At 39.0% G+C, this 21,627-nt stretch overlaps 1 protein-coding gene across 1 annotated transcript in view; it reads right to left on the reverse strand.

Annotated features, from left to right (window-relative positions):
* The window catches only part of odad2 (outer dynein arm docking complex subunit 2), a 118,393-nt gene that overhangs the window by 32,645 nt on the left and 64,121 nt on the right, over positions 1-21,627 (reverse strand). Inside the window, exons 18-20 of the mRNA XM_057824972.1 lie at positions 17,299-17,479; positions 17,167-17,228; positions 5,948-6,062 (exon numbers count right to left, since the gene is read on the reverse strand). Of these exons, the coding sequence (XP_057680955.1) occupies positions 5,948-6,062; positions 17,167-17,228; positions 17,299-17,479 (358 nt within the window). The remainder of the gene's footprint in view (positions 1-5,947; positions 6,063-17,166; positions 17,229-17,298; positions 17,480-21,627) is intronic.

Here is a 21,627-nt window from a genome sequence, read left to right on the forward strand (position 1 = left end):
TATTATTTTTTATGTATGGACATTGCACTTCAGACACTGTGAGAGTGGTCAGTTTACAGCAGATGTCACTGCCAAGTTGTTAGTATTGTTCTTTTCACAAGCAGTTGTGATTTGTTAAAGATAGACCTAATTGTGAAAGGTCATTATTTGTTATTGTTTTTCATATTACTATTTGGGATATATGTAGATGGGCATTGCACTTAAGACACTCAGTGAGAGTGGTCAGTTTGCAGCAGATGCCACTGCCAAGTTGTTTGTGGTCTTCTTTGCACAAGCAGTTGTGTGTATTTCATATTAGGTTTTGTCTGGCAGACATTGCATAGTGTTACTTTAAAGAGCATACGACAGGAGAAAAAAAGTCTTAAATAGCATTATTATGTGAATTAGAATCATATTTTGAGACGATTCGACTATATACAACAATTTAGCTAAGCGCAGATGACGAGAAATTAGTCTTTTAATCTGCCGGTTAGCCACGCCTACCATTATAGGGCTCAAGCATCCCCAACAGGTGGATGACGTCAGCGGGAGACTGGGCTCATCGGTTTTACAATACAGCCCATTGAGGGGGAATTATTCAGAACGGGAAAAACGCGACGAAGAGAGATGCAAAATGTCATTGTTTTAGTCTCTCTCCTCCAATATTTTTACAGGATATTCTTTTTATCCAAGTATTTTTCCCCAATAGCTAAATAAATGGCTTGAGAAGGACCAGTCAGCCCGTCGAAGGAGAACTATTCACAACGAGGAAAATGCGACGAAGAGATCTGCAAAATGTCATTGTTTCTGTCTCTTTACTTCAATAATTTTACAGGATATTCTTTTTATCCAAGTATTTTCCCTAATTGCTAAATAAATGGAATGGTCATGACAAATAACAGTCTTGTGCTAAATGGAATATGAAATAATAAAAATGCACTTATTCAGGACGACATCGCAAAATTACTCCATAATGATCAAAACAGTCGACTTCACCTTTACTGTCGCACCTCCTGATCGATATTTTATGACACCTAAATCGGACATATGTCATTTCCCTTCCCCGGCTTCGGAGAATGTAAACAAACCAAGAGGCGTGACAGCTAGCCGACATGCTAACCCGAACCGAGTGATGTTTCAAAGTCTTCGAAGCGGAAAATAACACATAACTAGCCAGGATTATTTGACATGACGACTGGGTTGTCGATTGTCTATGTGGATCGGCAAACCGCCCGGCGGAGAGCAATTTACAGCTCGTTTCCCCGGAGGAGGGCGGCTGCAGTTGTTGTGCAGCTAATGTGCATAAGGAGAGCTTTTTACATGCCTATCAATGATCAAACGTAAGTAGTCCTTTATTTAAAGAAAGTTTGTATTGTTTACTTTGTAATCGCTGTATTTGTATTTGACATAATACAAAACAAGATGTTTACTCACTTCTTCGTAAATCCAATGGTCCCACAGTAGTAGGGCTTGTTTTGGCCAATATCCACGGTGAATGGGAACCTTTTGAAACTCCAAAAAGGCGCACACGCCTCTCTCTCATACAGCAAGATTTTTCTGCAGCCGTTTGGCTGGCGTGATGCGAAAAATAAACGTATTAATCTGAAAAATCAGCTGAATCCTTAGTCCTCATACACAACAGTACGGCTGTATATGGAAGTGGACGCCTTCATCTGTACACGTCACAGCGCCCTCCACCTCAATGCAAGACCGAAGCCGGAAGTCACTCATTTTCATGGCGCGGGATTCAAAAAACTAAATAAATATAGCAATCGCTTCCACACACATCCAAGCGGTCCATATCATTCAGGAGCATAAAATACCGCATGTATTATGAAATAAACATGCTTTTTCGTGTAACATGTACTCTAAGTCACTCATTGAGAGTGATTAATGTTACTGTAACGTTTACACGTACAGCAACTTTATTCATTCATTCATTCATTTTCCATGCCGCTTATTCCTCACGAGGGTCGCGGAGGTGCTGGAGCCTATCCCAGCTAACTTCGGGCAGTAGGCAGGGGACACCCTGAATTGGTTGCCAGCCAATCGCAGGGCACAAGGAGACACACAACCATTCACGCACACACTCACACCTATGGACAATTTAGAGTGTTCAATCAGCCTACCATGCATGTTTTTGGGACGTGGGAGGAAACCGGAGTTCTCGGAGGAAACCCACGCAGGCACGGGGAGAACATGCAAACTCCACACAGGAAGGCCGAAGCCCGGGATTGAACCCTTGATCTCACAACTGTGAGGCAGACGTGCTAACCACTCAGCCACCGTGCCGCCACAGCATCTTTAAGCTATCTTTATTTGTTTTGTTTTAACTCTTATATTAATAAACCAAAGTCTTTGGTAACATACTGTACTTAATTGCCATATTATTTTTTTGTTTGTTTGCTTGCTTAGTAGATAAAATACGATATATCATTTTTGCTTCACACTGAATCGTGTTTGAACTAATTTATCAAAAAGCATCACATCACATCTTTATCGAAGTGCATCACATCGTATTGGGAACAGGTTGTATTGTATCATATCAAATTGGGATGGGGGGTGAATCATCGCATGGTATCAAAAACATGGATTAATCGCAAGTATTGTATCGGGCAGGGATTCAGTGTATTGCAAATTATGTCATATCGCTGGCAGGGCATCAAGATGCATATCTAATCGCCACAGTAATGGAGATCCACACCCCTAATATGCATTGTCCTGCTATACATTTGAGACATGTATCTGGATAACAGATAGCATGATAATAGGAAGCAACAACACAGGATATTATTTGGTCTTTTCCCCGTCCTATTTTCCACTCCAACAACCTCAGTGTGCCAAAGAAACTGTTCTGCTTCTTATTAGGCTGTAGTTCATGTAAGCTGTCTGATACCGCCCTGCCCAAACAGACAAGCATGGTGATATAAAAGGAGCTTCTGCTACAGTATGTGTGTAGACTTTCATTCGCACGTAATATTCTATTCTGGAACTAAAACATATTTTGAAAGAAAAGTTGACTTGGTAACTGACCTCTTGCGCCTACCAAACTGACATGATGAAAAAAACTGACATAAAAAGGAGCTTGTCGTGCGACAAAAGTATTTTAGCAAGCCACAATAAATGTATGTATGTACTGTACATACTGTTTTCTTATGACTTGGACGCCTTGTTTTTTCAGCATTCCTGAGATGAGTGGGCATGGAGGCAGCACAAAGTGTGCAGTTACTTGCATAAGAAGGGATGGTGTGAAAAAAACACTGAAATTTCAAATCAGCTCATTTGCAGAGTGGTTTGACTTATAAAAGTGGTTGCAGATAAATCACATACCACAGAGATGGCAAACTTCAACCAGGTAACACACTAAGACTGACCTAGCAGCAAGGTGGACAAAAAAAATAATTTCTACGCAAGGTCACTGTTAAAATTCCATATTTGTCTAAACATTTGTGGAGACTAATACAAAAGAGAAAATATTAGCTAGCGTTCATTGAAACCAGTGTTGTTTTTGGCAGCCCTTTTTATTATCGTCTTAGTCTTTGGACGGTAATATTTTAGTCATATTTTAGTCATCTCAAAATGTGTTTGTCTTCATCTAGTTTTTGTTGACGACAACTCAAGAAGAATTTTGTCTAGTTTTAGACAACGCTTGCTAAAAATGTTTTCATCTGTAAAATTAAAGCAATTTTGCTCCATAAATAAATAAAGGTTTCCAACTATTTTGAATGAACATTGACAGACGAGCACATATTATAACTTAGTGATAATATACACTCAGCAGGAAAACAGTACATTATTTTCACCTAATTACAGTGCCCTCCATAATTATTGGCACCCTCGAAAAAGATGTGTTTTTTAGCTTTTAATATTTTTTTAATTCAAATAATATGGGACCTTAATTGAAAAAAAGAGAAAAATCCAACCTTCAATACAAGTGCATTCATTCAGTGGGGAAAAAAATCCACCATAAAGAAAAAAATTGACATCAAATAATGTGTGTCACAATTATTAGCACCCTTGGTGTTAATACTTTGTACAACCCCCTTTTGCCAACAAGACAAGGTCTGGGGACTGCGATGGCCATGGGAGGAGCTTGATTTTGTGTCTGGTGAACCATTTCTGTGTAGATTTGGCCATATGTTTAGGGTCATTGTCTTGCTTAAAGACCCAGTGATGACCCATCTTCAGCTTTCGGGCAACAGATTTTGATTTAAAATGTCCTGGTATTTCAAAGCATTCATGATGCCATGAACCCTAACAAGGTTCCCAGGGCCTTTGGAAGCGAAACAGCCCCACAGCATCACTGACCCACCCCCATACTTCACAGTGGGTATGAGATGCTTTTCAGCATGCACATCTTTCGTGGCACGCCAGACTCACTTAGAGTGTTTGTTGCCAAAAAGCTCAATCTTGGTCTCATCTGACCAAAGCACATGGTCCCAGTTGCAGCTCCAATACCGCTTGGCGAACTCCAGACGTTTGCGTTTATGATTGTGAGTGAGGAAAGGTTTTCTCCATGCATGCCTCCCAAACAGCTTGTTGGCGTGTAGACAGCACCTTATACCCACTGTGAAGTATGGGGGTGGGTCAGTGATGCTGTCGGGCTGTTTCGCTTCCAAAGGCCCTGGGAACCTTGTTAGGGTGCATGGCATCATGAATGCTTTGAAATACCAGGGCATTTTAAATCAAAATCTGTTGCCCTCTGCCCGAAAGCTGAAGATGGGTCGTCACTGGGTCTTTCAGCAAGACAATGACCCTAAACATATGGCCAAATCTACACAGAAATGGTTCACCAGACACTAAATCAAGCTCCTCCCATGGCCAACGCAGTCCCCAGACCTTGTTTTGCTGGCAAAGGGGGATTTTACAAAGTATTAACACCAGGGGTGCTAAAAATTGTGACACACATTATTTGATGTCAAATAATTTTTTTTTTATGTGGGATTTTTTTCCCCACTGATTGAATGCACTTGTATTGAAGGTTGGATTTTTCTCTTTTTTTCCATTAAGGTCCCATATTATTTGAATTTTTAAAAAAAATATTAGACGCTAAAAAAACATCTTTTTCAGGGGTGCCAATAATTATGGAGGGCACTGTATACCCATGAGGGCATCACAAACTGTACGTAGTAGTAGGTATAGTTGTCCGAGAGTTTAAGAAGACGCTCGCCATCAGCATTAGCCAAATGCTGACACGAATGCTACACTTACGCTATGAGTTACGCTGCACGTCATGAGTGACTCAACCAGACACTGCTACAATGCAGGATAGGGAGAAAACTGATGGATGGATGGATAATTAAACTCACTTGGACGCCACGAACTGTATGTGAAATGGTTGTCCGAAGGTTTAAGAGGACGTTCGCTGTTAGCATTAGCCTATTGCAAACACGAATGCTATGCTAACACTATGAGTTGCATTTAGTGTGTGATGATCATGCAGCACAGACCTTTAATTAAAGGCTAAAGCAACATTGCATGTTCTCTCTCGCCAAGAAAACAAATCTTACCGCGTGTGCAAGCCTTCATGGAGACTGGAGATGACACAGTGGTGAGTCACGGGTGGGGGCGTTGCACGTCATGAGTGACACAACCAGACACTGCTACGATGCAGGCTAACTACACATTTAATGTCACACATTGTTAACACGTGACAGAAACTATTGCGCATTTTCGTCTCGTTCTCGTCTCGTCAAACAAAAACTGCCATTCATGTCGTTATGTTTTAGTCTCCTAAAACACGTTTTTACCTCGTTATCGTCTCGTCAACGTCACGAGAAAAGTGTTTGTTGATGAAATATTTTTCTGTGTCATCGTTGACGAAAACAACACTGATTGAAACCAAATGTTTCCTTGGAATAAATATGCTGTGAAGTTCTTGAATAATACTGCTAACAAACAAATCAATCCAAACCAAAAGTTTTATAAACAAAACATTTGTATTAACACGATATTACCGCCACTATACCTTTGCATTCTCAATACACGGACAAAGGGCCCATGCAGCACTGGACTGAACCTCCGGACTGGGGTTTTTCAACAAACTCCATACCCAGCGGATTGCGTCAAGGTCTTGAATGATCCTTAGGAAGAAAAACATGTAAGAAGTTTTGGAGAGATATTAGAAAATAAAAAAGAAACAAAGAAATATGAATCATGTCTAAATTACTGTCACACTTTGGGGTAAGTAAAGGTGGAAACTCTGTCTTGATGTGTTTGATTATAGACCATGAAAAATGACAGAATGCTATGATTTAGTAAAATGTACATCAATTCAATATTTTCATTGGGCGGACTCCCATTAAACAAGCTAATGTAATGTTTATAATATAATGTATAATTTAAATATGCATTCTCTAAACTTGTTTGTAATGGCTCCCCCAATTCACCTGGCTAGCTGCAGCTTCCATAAAAATTGATCAATTTCAGCACCCGAAGGTCACCACAACACATTCCCAGTCCTATTCACTTCCTCCCTAGGCGCACAAGTCACTCAATTGTGCTTATACCAAATCCCACTCTATGGAAAAGCTCAGGTTAGAGGTCAACTGACATCTGTGTGAAAAGCTTCATACACAGATTTATATATAGACACAGAGAAAATTTCTTACTATGCATTTCAACCAGAGACAAGAAAAGTAACCCATATCCAAATCAAACAGAACCAGAGACAGGTCGATTTATATTTCAAGGCACTTACGTGAAGTTTACTTTAGCAATATATTTCATGTTGCAGAGTCAAAATTCAGAATGCATTGAATTTACATCACAGTGGACCCGTTGCATGGTGTAAATAACACACGTGTTTCCTATGCATGCTCGCAACCAACAGGGCCAACAATGAAAGTTGTCATAATGACTTAAACACTCCGTAATCACTGTTTCTCCGTGACTGGCAATGAATGACCACTCATCAGAGGCGTCCCTTGCACCATCTGTCTTCCGTTTGCACGTAAATTAGCGTTGAATGATCATAACATCAGATTCCGGTCAGCAGGGCCTCCTAAAACTGCAGCGAAAACAAAATAGGAAGCTTCATATCATCCGCCAAAACAGCTCTGTCTTCCTGTGAAGCAGGTATGAAAGAGATTAGCACAGAAGTTGCAGTTGACATTGATGGATTAGAGGAGGCGACCGCAGACCCACGAGATATCAAACAGTGTGTGTTCTCTCTTGTAGCAACACAGTAGTCATTGGGGAAAGCGCAACTGGAGTATTTTGCGTATTAGCTTAAATGTTTAGCTTTATTTTTAAAAATAGGTTTATTCTAGTGACACTTAAGAAAGTGAGATTTGACTGCTATTGAATTTAAGATTTTTGGTGCAGGTGGCAACACAACAACAACACAAGTTCCTAAATCCTATTTGTTAACAAACTACAGTATGTTAATCCGCGGGGTCTTAAAAAGAAAATGTCTTAAATCCAATTATTTGTATTTATGGTCTTAAAATGTCAACAATCCTCCTACAATATTATTAAAAAGTCTTAAAAATGACCCTGAAAGGTCTTCAAAATCTATTGACTTTACTTTTATTTAGAACGTGCATAAACTGCATCTCGCTTTTAAATGTTTCGAATTTTCAATTTTTGGGGTTACTATAACATAACTACAAAGCAGAACTACCTGTGCTGCCTGGCCAGAATTGATCAAACACCATCAGCTATTGCTGTGCATGTGCAGTTGTGTGTTAACAGTTTAGTTAGCATAACAGCAGAGAAAATTTTAACCAGAACCGATTTACTGTACAGGTACTTGCATCGATGCGTAAGTGGCCAAAGGCCATTGGCTGTCACAACAGAGAAATGTCTGTTTTCAGTTAGGTTAAGCATTTTGTATTGCAATATGAAAGAGCTGTGAATAAATTCATATACAGATATGCAAGTAATTCCGGGCCTCCAATTTTCCTTTAAAGGGGAAGTTCAGAATTTTTTACATTCGGCTTAATCCTTGAGTTAGCAGGGGTTTCATTGGTCGGTGGGAGTCAATGGTACAGGCTTAGCATGACAATATAAAACGATATTAACAGATCTTAAATAGTCAAATAAATTCAAAATGCAGATTATTGTTCGAAATACGGTGAGGAGCAGAAGTATTTGCACCCCTTGTGATTTTGCAAGTAAACACACCTAAAAAATAGTTAGAAGTCTAAAATTTCAATCATAGATGCATTTCCACTTAAAGAGACAATCCGAAACTCAGTTTGCATGATTTTTCAGTGCTGATATTTAGTGCAGAAGCATTTCTTTGCAGTTGCAGTTGTCAGACACTTTCTGTAGTTCTTCACCAGGTTTTCCCATATGGAAACAGGGATTTTGGCCCATTGTTCCACACAAATCTTCTCTAGATCTGTCAGGTTTCGGGGCTGTCGTTGAGAAACACGAAATTTTAGCTCCATACGAAGCTTTTATATTGGATTGAGGATTGGAGACTGGCTCTGACACTCCATAACCCTGATATGCTTTTTACTCAGCCATTCCTTGGTCAGCATGGCTGTGTGCTTCGGATCATTGTCATGTTGAAAGATCCAGCCACGACTCATCTTCAAGTCTTTGATTTAGAGAAGGAGGTTGTGGCACAAAATCTGACGATACATTTCACCATTCATCCTCTCATTTATACAGTACAGTAATCCTTCCCCTTTGCCGAAAAGCAGGCCCAAAGCATGAGGTTTCCACCCGTATACTTCACAGTGGGGATGGTGTTCTTGGGATTGTACTCATCCTTCTTTTCCCTCCACACACAACGAGTAAAGTTTGCACCAAAAAGTGTACTTTGGTCTCATCTGACCACTTGACTTTCTCCCGTTGACCCCTCTGCATCATTCAGATTCCCTGGCAAACTTCAGACAGGTCTTCACGTCTACTGGCTCCAACAGGGGAACCTTCTGAGTAACGCATGATTTTTAACCATTGCACCGTGGTGTTCTACTGACAGTAGCCATTGAAACTGTAATCCAGCTCTCTTCAGGTCATTGAACAGCTCCTGTCATGTAGTTCTAGGCTAAGCCCTCACTTTTTTCATATTGAGGGATGCCCCAAAAGGAGTGATTTTACATGGAGCCCCAGTCCAAGGTAGATTATCAGTCATGTTTAGCCTTTTCCATTTTCTAACAATTGCTGCAACTGTTGATTTATTCTCACCAAGCTGGTTTTCAACTGGCCCATTAACCCTTTTCTAGCTTTGTGGAGCACAACAATTTTTTCTCTGGTGTCTTGCGAAAGCTCTCTTGTCTTGGCCATGGTAGCAGTTGGATTATGACTGACTGTGGGCTGCACAGTTGACATTTAAGAGCTCAAACAGGTTTTGGGTGGGTGGTTACTCATGGGGTGAAGGTGGACTGTTTTTAAAGGTAGACTGACAACTCTTTGAGTGTCATAATCATTGCCGATTCTCAGGGGTGCAAATACTTATGAACCCTAGTAAATTACACATAAATAATTTAAAAATTATACAATGTGAGTTCTGGATTTCATTTTATTTTATTTTGATTATGTCTCCATAAGTGCAAATGCATTTATTATTGTTATTTCAGACCTCTACCTATTTTCTAAGTGGGTGAACTTGCAAAATAACAAAGGTTGCAAATACTTCTGCTCCTCACTGCACTTATGCGGCCAAAACAGTGTCAAACTGTCACATTTCATGTTATTCTGCAGGACAGTTGTTTTTAAAATCCCTCTCGGATGGTGCCAGTTGCGACCTCATAGTGTTCCAAATGAATGTAAACAGCAATGATGGCTGATCGCGACAAGTTTTTTATTTTGGCCATCAAAAGACATTTTGACCTCCAGCAAACCTGCATTCTTGTAAGCGATCAAATAGTGGAAGAAAATAGGACGCACTGTAAACTGCCTTCTTTAGTTTTACTATTGACAGTCTGCTTTTCGACAGGCAATGCCATTTTGTCAAGTGATGACAAATTGAAGCAACTCGTGATGTCTGTGTACTTTTTATAGGAATTCGCGACTAGGACCTCCCAGTTAAAGTGGCAATCCAATGATGTATTTTCAGGTAGATTGGAAACTCCGACTTCCCATCTTCCTCGAATGCAGCATCAGTCTGCTGAGTTGAAGGAAGGAAACATGGTGAAATGTGAATTTAGGGGCTCCGGAAACAGACAGAAGAAATGGGCAAGGGAACGTTTCCACAAATTCCCTATGAAGAACGAGGAAAGACATGCAATGGTAAGTTTTAATAACTTTATCCTGAAAAGATAGCCAACACTATTCATTGCATGGGTCATCACTGATTTTCATGTGTGCATATATTGTTTCTTATTGTCATGCTAAAATTGTACCATTGACTCGCAGTAGCTTAGCCACTCCGGAACCCTGAAACTAGTAAATAACTAAAAAACTGCACGGAATTTCAACTCCAAATCAACTCCACCAATTATTTAAACATCCGCTAACTTGAAGATTAAGCCTAATGTCAAAGATTATAAATTTGTCCGGATGTAAAATGGGTCTTAAATTGTATTCATTATTGACATTATTACATTATGTTACATTATGGTCTTAAAAAAGTATTACATTTGGTTTGTTGAAACCTGCAGAGACCTTGTTAAAAAACATTGGCGGCAGCTTGGAATAGTTTTTGCTTTATTCGGGCTATCTCACACTGTGGTTTAGGACAGGAAACTATCAAATCTATTTGATTTTATTTGGTCTGCAACGTAGTGAATATTCATGTCTTAAAATATAAAAACACAGCTAATTACAACATGTTGTTCACAGTTATAAAAAGTAAATTAGATCAAGAATAGTAATTATATGCTCTACCCTAAATGTGCGTACTGTGAGAAAACACAACATGGAGAACCATAAAAACGTTACCTTATTTAGCGAATCCACTTTTTGAATGCCTTGGCTTTGGCTTCAAAATAACTCCAGTAGCTTACGCATATAGTAATAGCTAATGATACAATTATGCCAGCTTTTAACTATGTGAACTCAGACTTGCGAGTTTTATTTGTGTCCTAATTCAGAAGTGTCTTGCGGTCCCTCCCCCCCTCAAAGCTTGTAAAAGGAATGAGGCACTCGTGGAAGGTCCACAGTGTGCTCCTGTTTAAATGAAAACAGAGTAAATACTGCATTTGACTGTGGGTCGCTCTACATTCCTAGCCATGTTGTCTTGGAAATGGAAAGGCTTTACATGTATTTGTCTTGACAGTGGCCACAAAGCTACAGTAAAACACCAGGAATTAAACCAACCTGTATTTAGAGCAGCAGGTAAAATAAGCAAACCCTAAACAAAACTATTATTAAACTGGGGATCAAAGAGAAATATATCTGCAAAATACAAATTAAAGCTCCATAGCTTTCTTTAAACATCAACATGTGACAAGATAATGACACAGTGTTTCTATCCAGCATTTTCTTGTCATTCCTTTGTCATAGGAACTGAATGACCAAGAGTATAGTTTAGAGTTATTTCAGTGGTGACATGAGTAAGCTGCTAAAAAGATTCAATGGGATACCCCACATCGTGTGAACAATGGAGCAAGATCAAATAAGCTGGTTAAGATATTCTGTTGCCGGAATGGACCTATCGCAAAACCACGCCCCCAAATCACAGTCGGACACCTAGCGGTAGAGTTGCATAGGAATACTGTGTGGTTGTGACTTAAAACATATTTTTTCTAACATGAAAATAGCAAAAACCCGAAGGTTTAATGATATGCGTAGGGTACTGAAATTTTGACAAGAGGTACACTGAAAGATTGGGGGAAAGATTTTTTTGGGTGCCTTTTTCAAAGCCTAAAATAAGGATCGCCAAATGCACGCTATGGATAAGGCTCTGTTGTCGTCCACATAAACCAGTGTTTTTCAACCTTTTCTGAGTCACGGCACCAGGGGTCGCGTTAACCGAATATTTTCCGTCGTTGACCGTTTTTTTAAAACGGTGACGGAAAAAACTGAAGTCCATCTGTCATTTTGACAGGTTGCAATTCACACCCCAGACCACAGGATGGTGATTGAGCATATTAATTAGCTATTGTCTTTCTTGATGCATGACGTCGTTGGCCTTACTTGGAAAAATGTCAAGGCAACTGAGTGTCCGAAGTTTTTTCAAAAAGCCCCAAAACGACGATGGTGTTGATAAAAGAGGTGAAAAAAGAGGGACTGATGCAGTGGAGGATGAAGGATGACAACGAATCAAGTGAATCGCCGGTTCACTCCTCACTGCGGCGAGCAGTTGAAAACGCCACCAATTACCAAGAAGGGCAGAATTGGTAACACGGTGAAAGCGGCATAAAGCCAAAAAAGCGGACCAGACTAGCCAGAGCCTGAAATTATTTCAAGGAAAATATGGAGGGTGCCACCACTGTGTGTACTCTTTTTGCTAAGCTGAGCTCGCATACCACGGTAGCACGTCGGCAATGAACGAACACTTGACGCGCCGTCACCCAGGTGTATTTCGGAAGACAACAGGAAACAACAAGCTAGCGGATTGTAAGTCCATACAACTTTCTAACGATTTTTTAAAAAATTGAAGTTTCCTTTATGTGCGTCGTATTGACGTGCATTTTTATTTAATAATAATAAATAAATAAATAAATATATATATCTATATAATGGAATTATATAATATTTTATTATAATTAAATGTATTAGGATCATGGAAGGTCCCACTTGGGGGGGAGGGGGGATATATATATCCTGTATATACATAATATAATAAAAATATATATGGAAACACAGCACTGGCCTGCTTACTGTAATCCATGACTGCACTAATGTTGGTTACTTTATATTATAAAGTATTATTGTATTATTGTGTATATACATATAGTGACTGCATCCAGATATAGTCATTTTAAAAATTTAAGTGACGGTTAAAAATAGATTATGACCGGATTTTTATGACCCTGTCAGTCAAAATGACAGACAACGAAAAAGTCTAGCGCAACCTCTGCACGGCACGTTTTTATGTCGCGACACACCACAAACTCAATAATGTTCCAAAATTACTTCCTGTACAGTATACTTAATTATCCAATAATTTCTCAATATTTATTCTAACTCAGTGTGAATTGAGCCTGTTTAGATGAACACAAAGCCAATATCCTGGCTGGAATTGAAGAAAGACACACACAAAGCTCTTCTTCAACAGCTCTTTGTCTCTCTGTTTTTATTTTTTTCTTATTGCAGTTAGGCTTGAGGGACTTTTTGAATTTAGCAAGTTCAGCAACAACGTACGTACGGCTGTGATGGCTTTCTCATTCACCTTTTTAGTTTTTCTCAAAAAAGTTGCCCGTTTTCCTGTGTTTTCACGAAGGCAAAGAAAATAGTCCATTGACTTGTTTTGAAGCGACAGGTGTTTCGTTTGGAGATGACGTTTAAGCTTGCTTGGCACCATGGCGCTGTTGGAGAGCTGCTCGTGTCGCATTCAAGAACTGCTAGGATTTCTAGCCATCGGCCACCTTGCTGTCCTTGAGAACACTTTCATGTATATCGACACTTGACGAGTCTAATACAATGATGTACAGTAGACGTGCTGGAGTCCACATTGTCGCGGACAGCAAGGTGGCTTGAAATCCGAGCAGTTCTTGAACGCGACACGAGAAATACCTCGCTCATTTGCACACAACCGGAACCTTCTACCTTGTCCTTCCTTCCTTCTGCAACTCTGCCCAACGACGTAAAAAAAAATAAATAAATAAAAAAAGAAAATGCGATATTGGATAATTTCTTGCGGCACACCTGACAATCTCTCGCGGCACACTACCGGTTGAAAAACACTTGACATAAACAACTGAATGACAAAAGAGTCAACCAAGGACACTTACAGTATACTTGATTAAAGATAAGTTAATGATCAATTAGTAAAAAAAAAAAAAAAAAAAAAATGATAGTATGTTGTAAAAACGTAGACTTACCGGTAACTAAAATAAATAGTTTTCTAACATTTTAATGCCTACTTGTTTACTAGCCTGTCACTGCACAAATAGAATAACATATAACTAGCTGTCAAGACCCCAGCACTGAATGTCCAAAATAAACGCCATAAACTTTCGAAAAAAAAGAAGACATACAGTTACGGACGAAATTTTCGGCACCTCTGGATTTAAAAAAAAAATAAAAAATACACAGTTTATCCTAGACATTAACGCAATTACAATGTTTTCAGTATGAATGAGTTTTTTTTGGGATTTGCATTGAGAAAACACAACAAAGCTAAAGAGAAAAGTCAAAATGTACACAATTTTACACAGAATGCAAAAAATGGGCTGGACAAAATTGTTGGCACCCCAACTCAATACTTGGTTGCACAACCTTTAGAAGAAATAACAAAAAGCAATCGCTTCCTCCAACGATCAACAAGTTTATTGCACCTCGCAGATGGAATTTTGGACCTCTCTTCTTCTGCGAACTGTTCCAGGTCTCTCAGATTTGAAGGGTGCCTTCTGGCAAAAGCAATTTTGAGATCTCTCCATAGGTACTCAATGGGATCTGGGACACATCGATGGCCACCTCAGAATTCTCCAGCGCTTTGTCTCCAACCATTTCTTTGTGCTATTCGAGGTATGCATTGGGTCATTGTCCTGTTGGATCCCCCGTGACCTCTGACGCAGACCCAGTTTTCTCACACTACATCCTACATTGCGGCCCCAAACATTTTCATAGTCTCCAGATTTCATGACTTCTTGCACACTGCCAAAGCCCCCAGTGCCAGAGGCAGCAAAGCTACCCCCCAAAAAATCATTGGACCTCTACCATGATTGACTATAGGCACTGTGTTATTTTCTTTGTATATCTCATTCTTTTTTTCTGGCGCCTTGACAGTGCGCTAGGAGAGATATGGAGACCATCAAAATGTTTTGGGATGGTCATGGGTGTTCCAACAGGACATCGACCCAAAACATACCTGAAATAGCACCAAGAAATTGTTGGAGACCAGTGCCCAGTGCCAGAAAAAAAACAACCAAATATTGTAAGAAATGCTGTATTTTCTGGAAAAACTTCAGGGGTGCCACCATTTTCATCCATGACCGTACTTACATTTTCTCACGCACGCACACGACGGAGAGTTCTGTTCACACACACACCTAGCATTTGGCTGCGGTCAACTCGAATCCATGCTGCTCTCTCAATGCTGAGCATTTATTTACGTTTTATTCATGTTGCACATGTATGTTTATGATATAAGTTGTTTTTTTTAGCACCTCTGGTTAACATTGAGAATCCAACTGATTATAAAGACTGCTTTTTCATCGCCACAAAAGCTTCGGGAGAATAATGTGACAGAACACAGCACATAACCTTACTAAGTAGCTATTGTTATAGCTGGAGAGATATTCGGCCAGTGGGATTTCTTGTTTTTAAGATGCAAGTGGTAGGATTTCGCCTCGATTATAATACAGGTAGTCAGTCCTCGGGTTACGACGTACCCAATTTACGAGGTTTCGACTTCACGACACCAGAGTCTCGTCCGCCATTCTGTCTCCTGTCGTTTTCTTTTTTTAAGCCTGAATAGTCATTGAGTATAAGGGCATTTAACACAAGGTACCTCACAGTATCTTTTTTTACTTTATCGTATTAATATGATGTATACTACATGTTTTTGGACAGTTATTTTGAGGTTTAGCGGGTATTTCAGGGTACTTCAAGGGTTAATCTGACTTAAGCAGAAGTTCAGGTTACATCGCCAGCCTAGGAACAAAACTCGTTCCTAACCAGGGGACTACCTGTAATGGTCTCCTCTCTGTAAAGTTTAATACCACGGACACATCGCTCCACTGCATACTACAACCCTCTCTGTCAGCTTCTAGATGAAATCAATTAATAAAAATAAATAAATAAATAAATTAGGGCTGTCAAAATTATCGCGTTAACGGGCGTTAATTAATTTTTTAAATTAATCACGTTAAAATATTTGACGGAATTAACGCACTAGGCCCGCTCAGACAGATTTAAATGTCAGTACAGCGAAAGGCCAACTTGTTAATTGTGTTTTATGGAGTTTTTCCGCCCTCTGCTGGCGCTTGGGTGTGACTTGCATATGTTATGTGGCGTAATGTCGTCCTCTGCTGGCGATTCAGTGCAGCTGATTATTTGGGTTTCGGCGCGCTTTTCTGACGTGATTATATGTTGACGCGAACTCACACTAATAGACAGTGCTATTCAGACCAGCTAACGTCCGCATCCAGTATTCAGTGGCAGTTCTCATAGCCCCATCACACTGTTTGTGTCTAATACATGCATTGCTTGTGAGTTATATTCCTCCTTTGTTTATATTCATGAGCATTAGATAGTTATTGATGATGTGTATTTGAATTTGTTCACATATATGGTGAAATGCAGTTACACTGTTAGATGCTTGTGAGCTAATTGGCTAGTGCTACTGCTCAAATGGACACGTGTGTGTACATTTAATGTTATTTTGTGATTTATGCAAGTTATTGACACATTGCCTTGTTATTTTCAGTTTTACAAAAATACAAGAAACGTGCTCCTGTCAAAAAGAGATGACTTCAGTAAAGCCCATGCAACTTTGCCACACCGTCTGATTTCTTTTTGGAACTTATGTTCGCTATCTGTCAATTTGTGTACTCACACACACTGAGGACAGAATAGGGCTACTAGTTTATTTTTTGATTGAAAATTTTACAAATTTTATTAAAACGAAAACATTAAGAGGCGTTTTAATATAACATTTCTATAACTTGTACTAATATTCATCTTTTAAGAACAAGTCTTTTTATCCATGGATCACTTTAACAGAATGTTAATAATGTTAATGCCATCTTGTTGATTTATTGTTATAATAAACAAATACAGTCCTTATGTACCGTATGTTGAATGTATATATCCATCTTGTCTCATCTTTCCATTCCAACAATAATTTACAGAAAAATATGGCATATTTTATAGATGGTTTGAATTGCGATTAATTGCGATTAATTACGATTAATTAATTTTTAAGCTGTAATTAACTCGATTAAAAATTTTAATCGTTTGACAGCCCTAAAATAAATACATAAACAAAAAACATTTCATTTAAAAAAAAAACAGGTTTATTGCCAGCCGTGGTAGTGCAAATTCAGTCATTTGAACTCCCGCCATTACCCATAAATCGTTCGTTCACTCAATCACCGTCACTGAGAGAATTTGACAGAGCCTTGGGTTGACCGACTTTTACAAGTGAGCGGGGCTTTGCGATAGAAAAATTAGTTGACTTACGCCATATTGTCCATATCTGTCGCACAGGCTTCCACCACCTTGGTTACGTTGACCAACAATGCCTGGTGGAGAAGTTATGAACAGTTATCAGACTTAAACAGGTAACAGAATTTTGAGAAAAGGTTTACATGCCTCATTTCTTCCGACAAGTAGTTGGACTAGTGGTTTGAGGCCTCCACATTTGCGGATGGTGATCTTGTTTGCAGGCCTTTGAGAGAATTCTGCCAAAGCTCCCACCACATTAACTAACACCTCTTCAGGCTGATTAGTCAGCAGGCCAATCAAGGTCTCCAGGACTTTATGATCTTGAAAACTTTTAAAGTTAAAGAAAAGGACAATTTATTTGGGGGTACAATCATGTGACACAATACAGTCTTTGGAATTTGAGAAGAACATTTATTACTTATGCGTTAAAACGGGTCAAACAGTATTCAACGATTGCATCGTCCTTTTTTGCCAACAGTATAATGCAGAAGAACACCAAAGGTGAAGGATTACTTACATAACGAGATAATAATTTGCCCGATAAATGATCGTGACCACATTCACACGAGGCACCCTCACAATGTTCTTTTAAACTGAAAGTGAGGAAACTTGCCCTCACCATTTTTTTTAGGTTGTGCCTTATTTCCAGTGGGACTGAGTAGTAAACTACAGCACACATTTAAGAGAGATATAATGTGGTTAAAGCAGACCTCAACAAACCCCGAATGTATAGTTAAGTTTCACTATCTTTATTCACAGTTACGGTTGCTGGCATCGCGGCACTTAAGCTATTGTACAGGGCCAAGGTCATTTCGGTTTGGTCAGGGTCCATAGAAGCATAACCTATTCTTGCAAGAAAAAACATGGCTAATGAACAGACGAGCTGCCAAAGCTAACTTGGGTGAAATTCGGGTTTGAGACAAGCCAAGTGTGAACAACTGGCTTCAGTATATCATGTAATCACATACATAACTTTGGACATAAAGTAGCTATATGCATAGTGACTTGTGCTTTTTTGGTAAACCAATCCAGAGTGACAAAATCATGTGATACGGCGAGAAAAAGGCATGTTCTCCACAGAATCGCTGATCATTAAACTGGATAAGTCACAGGCTGAAAAGTGCAAAAAGCAAACTTAATGAAATTACTTTTTCAGGCCAGATGTCAAGCCAGGCAAAACCCTAGGACAGGGGTCGGCAACCCAAAATGTTGAAAGAGCAAGATTGGACCAAAAAAAAAAAACAAAAACAAATATGTCTACAGCTGCAAAAAATTAAAGCCGTAAATAAGCCTAATATTGAAGGGACACATGCCTTATGTATCTGTATTAGCTATCTTAGCTTACTATCAAAATCACTAAGTCAGATAAAAATACATTATGAGCCTTCATTATTTAATGTTTATTTTCCCTGCAGTGCGTCTAATGCACCATGTGTATACTCTGTTGCATGATGCCACCTCAAATTTAAAAATCATTACAATATTAATGAATTGTTTCATTGCTTTATGAAATTATAGAAATTCTATAAAGAAATCCGATTTTTGATGTCATTTTTATTTTGAGGTTTCGAAAAACAACTAAATGGAAAGTGCATAACATACCCCTTATCTGGGCATGTGTTTGATTTTCTGTTCTGATACTTTGATGAATATCTCCGTCACGTACTCGCCATCTGTGAACGGTTTTCCATGCTTTATTTTCTCCTGGGTTGCAACAAAACTTGCAGCAGTAGTGGAGTTTGGCAATGCAATCCACTTCTTTAATCTATTTTTGCGCTCCTCTCAGTTCTTTAGAAGTAATGGAATCACACTTTTTTTCTCACTCCCAACTGGGTCTTCGTTGACATAAATGTTTAAATGTAATCATTATACTACACATTTTTACAGCATTGGATAACATTAAGAATATTTATGTCATTTTTGTCCTCCTACAGAAACCATATCAAAACAAAAAATATATTTCCCTCATCCATCTTTTTCCATTTTCAAACATTTTTGAAAATGCTCCAGGTAGCCACTAGGACACCGCTAAAGAGCCGCATATGGCTTTCAAAACATGGGTTGCCGACCCCCGCCCTAGGAAACCCAATAAACTCTTAACCATCAAACACAACATCAACCTTAATGTAATCTAGTTGACAAGTTATCCGATAGATTACATACTGTGTATTTCACATACATTTGGCGGAGTGATTTAGAAAAGTCTGTTGGGTTGGTCATCATTTGAATTTGAACGTTTCCGAATCCGATTCCACATTTTGATTCCGGTTTCAAATGATCCTCGATTGCATAGTATATATTAATTTCTCAACTTCTCGATTATTTTTTAATGTATATGAACTTTCAATTAACTTTGCTATGAATTTCTCACACTTTTTAACTTGTACATAAATATCAGTCTTTAAACTTGAATATGATGAAGTTTCCTTCCACAGGAGTGCACTTTCACAAAGATGTTTATTTTTCAAGAGCTCACGCAGAAAACATTTAAACATATTCTTTTGCCTATGTTTTAGAGTGTCTTATGCTGCAGGCATTTATTGTATTGCATTGCTTGTTTTAAGTGATATTTCTACAAGTTAGTTAAGGACTGAAATCTTGCAGATGTGAGCCGGGGAGTGTTCTGTCCCTTGATCCTTAGTTGACTATATTTAAGTTTGATTCCTTACTAAAATGATATATGGTTTATCCGTCAACAAGATGTCGCTATTGTAACTCCGGACTCTATAGTTTTTCGTTGGCTTTGCTAGGTGCGCTTGGGTTTACCTAGTGGTGACTTACTGGAAGCAGCAGGCAAAAAGAACATAACATTAGTTGGAAAAGATGCCTTGAGGTGTACAGACGCTACACACCTCTTCCTTCTGCACTACACATCGTTGAGAACTCTTGATAAAACAAAATCTGTAAGTTTGCATGTTTTAACAGAGGGTCTGATATCATATCAGTGTGTTTATTCTGTTACTATGTTGTCATTTATGTGGAGCGAACAGGTTTTTGTGCTAAGCTAAATTAGACACTTCATATGATTTGCTCATAACAGAGCTAGTCTTCACATGGCTTCTTCTTCATGGTGTTCAGCAGTTATTTTTTTCGGTCGGCGGTCAGGGCATCGAAACATGGAATCGAAATAAAAACATTCGAACGGTTCCGGAAGAACCGGAGTCTTAGTCCCGCATACCATCGATGCTCGATGCCCAGCCCTAGTAACGACTAAGGGTGTCCGGATAGTCCCGGATCCCATCGATGCCCAACCCTAGTAATTACTAAAGGTGTGACAATCAGTGTTGTTGATAATTCTGTTAGAGTATAACGGCATTTCTAACGGCGTTATTTTTTTTCACTTGTGAGTAATCTAATTAATTACTTTTCCTATCTTTGCAACACCATTACCATTACTGAGGATGTGAAGGGGTGCATAGAATGAAGCACAAGTTGTCTGATCTTGTCACACATCCACCTGCCTTCCTGCCCTGGAAAGTGCAGAGCAGGAGGGGGGAGTAGGGAAGGGGGTTATGACGCTGTTGCAAACGCGATGATGTTTGGCTAGTGTGGCTCTGAGCGTTATCATAGCATTCGCAAACTCGTTTGCATTAGCATTTGGCGTCATGAACGTCATCTTAAACTCACGGGCAACTTTCTTTTCCCACATACAGTTCATGGCGTCCAGGTGGGTACAATTCATTGAAAATAATGTACTGTTTTCCTGCTGAGTTGTACTTGTAGACGCTACAATATCATAACATATATATTTCTTTTAACTACCAAAAATAGTCACTTGCACGAAACTTTTCTTGAATGACGTATCCATGAACCTTGTGTGATGTTTTTTCATCAAAAAACCTAGAGCATAGGCAGGTGATTCAGAGCCTCAATTGCATTTTGAAAAATACAGTAATCTGTCGTTTTTCGCAGTTAATGGGGACAAGAACCTGACGCGATAAGTGAAAAAGTATGTGTTCAATATATTTATTCAGACTTAGCATTGAATAAAGAGACATAAGACATGTTTTTTCACTTCTTTTCCCAAAGAATATTAAAAAATGTTTTATACATACTTTAATAAATGGTTTTTAAGCACTTCAAATGTAATAATTGTGATAAGTTCCAAACATGTTACTGTCCGACCGAATTATTTTTAAACAATACTAAAGTAGAAAAATGCTGGTCTTTATTAAATGGTTCATTGAGTCCACCCAAATCCGCTCAAGCTGCTCACTTACACACAATGAGTTGCCACAGCAACTGTTTAACAAGCTAAACGATAATTAACGCATGCGGCGCTTTGAAGTTTTGGCTTCCAAGCATCTCTGGCAAGATCAAACCCTAACGCCTGTTAATCATTGTTAACTTTAATAAGCAACCCCAGTGCACTGCCAGACCAACAAAAGCAGCAGGAGGGAGAGGGAGGCTCTGCGATCGGATCGGAAATAAAATCTGTGATGGACTGAGGGCGCAAAGTTTGATTTGTCTTCTCCT

This window comes from Corythoichthys intestinalis, chromosome 20 (genome assembly GCF_030265065.1).
Source record: "Corythoichthys intestinalis isolate RoL2023-P3 chromosome 20, ASM3026506v1, whole genome shotgun sequence".
Taxonomy (NCBI): domain Eukaryota; kingdom Metazoa; phylum Chordata; class Actinopteri; order Syngnathiformes; family Syngnathidae; genus Corythoichthys; species Corythoichthys intestinalis.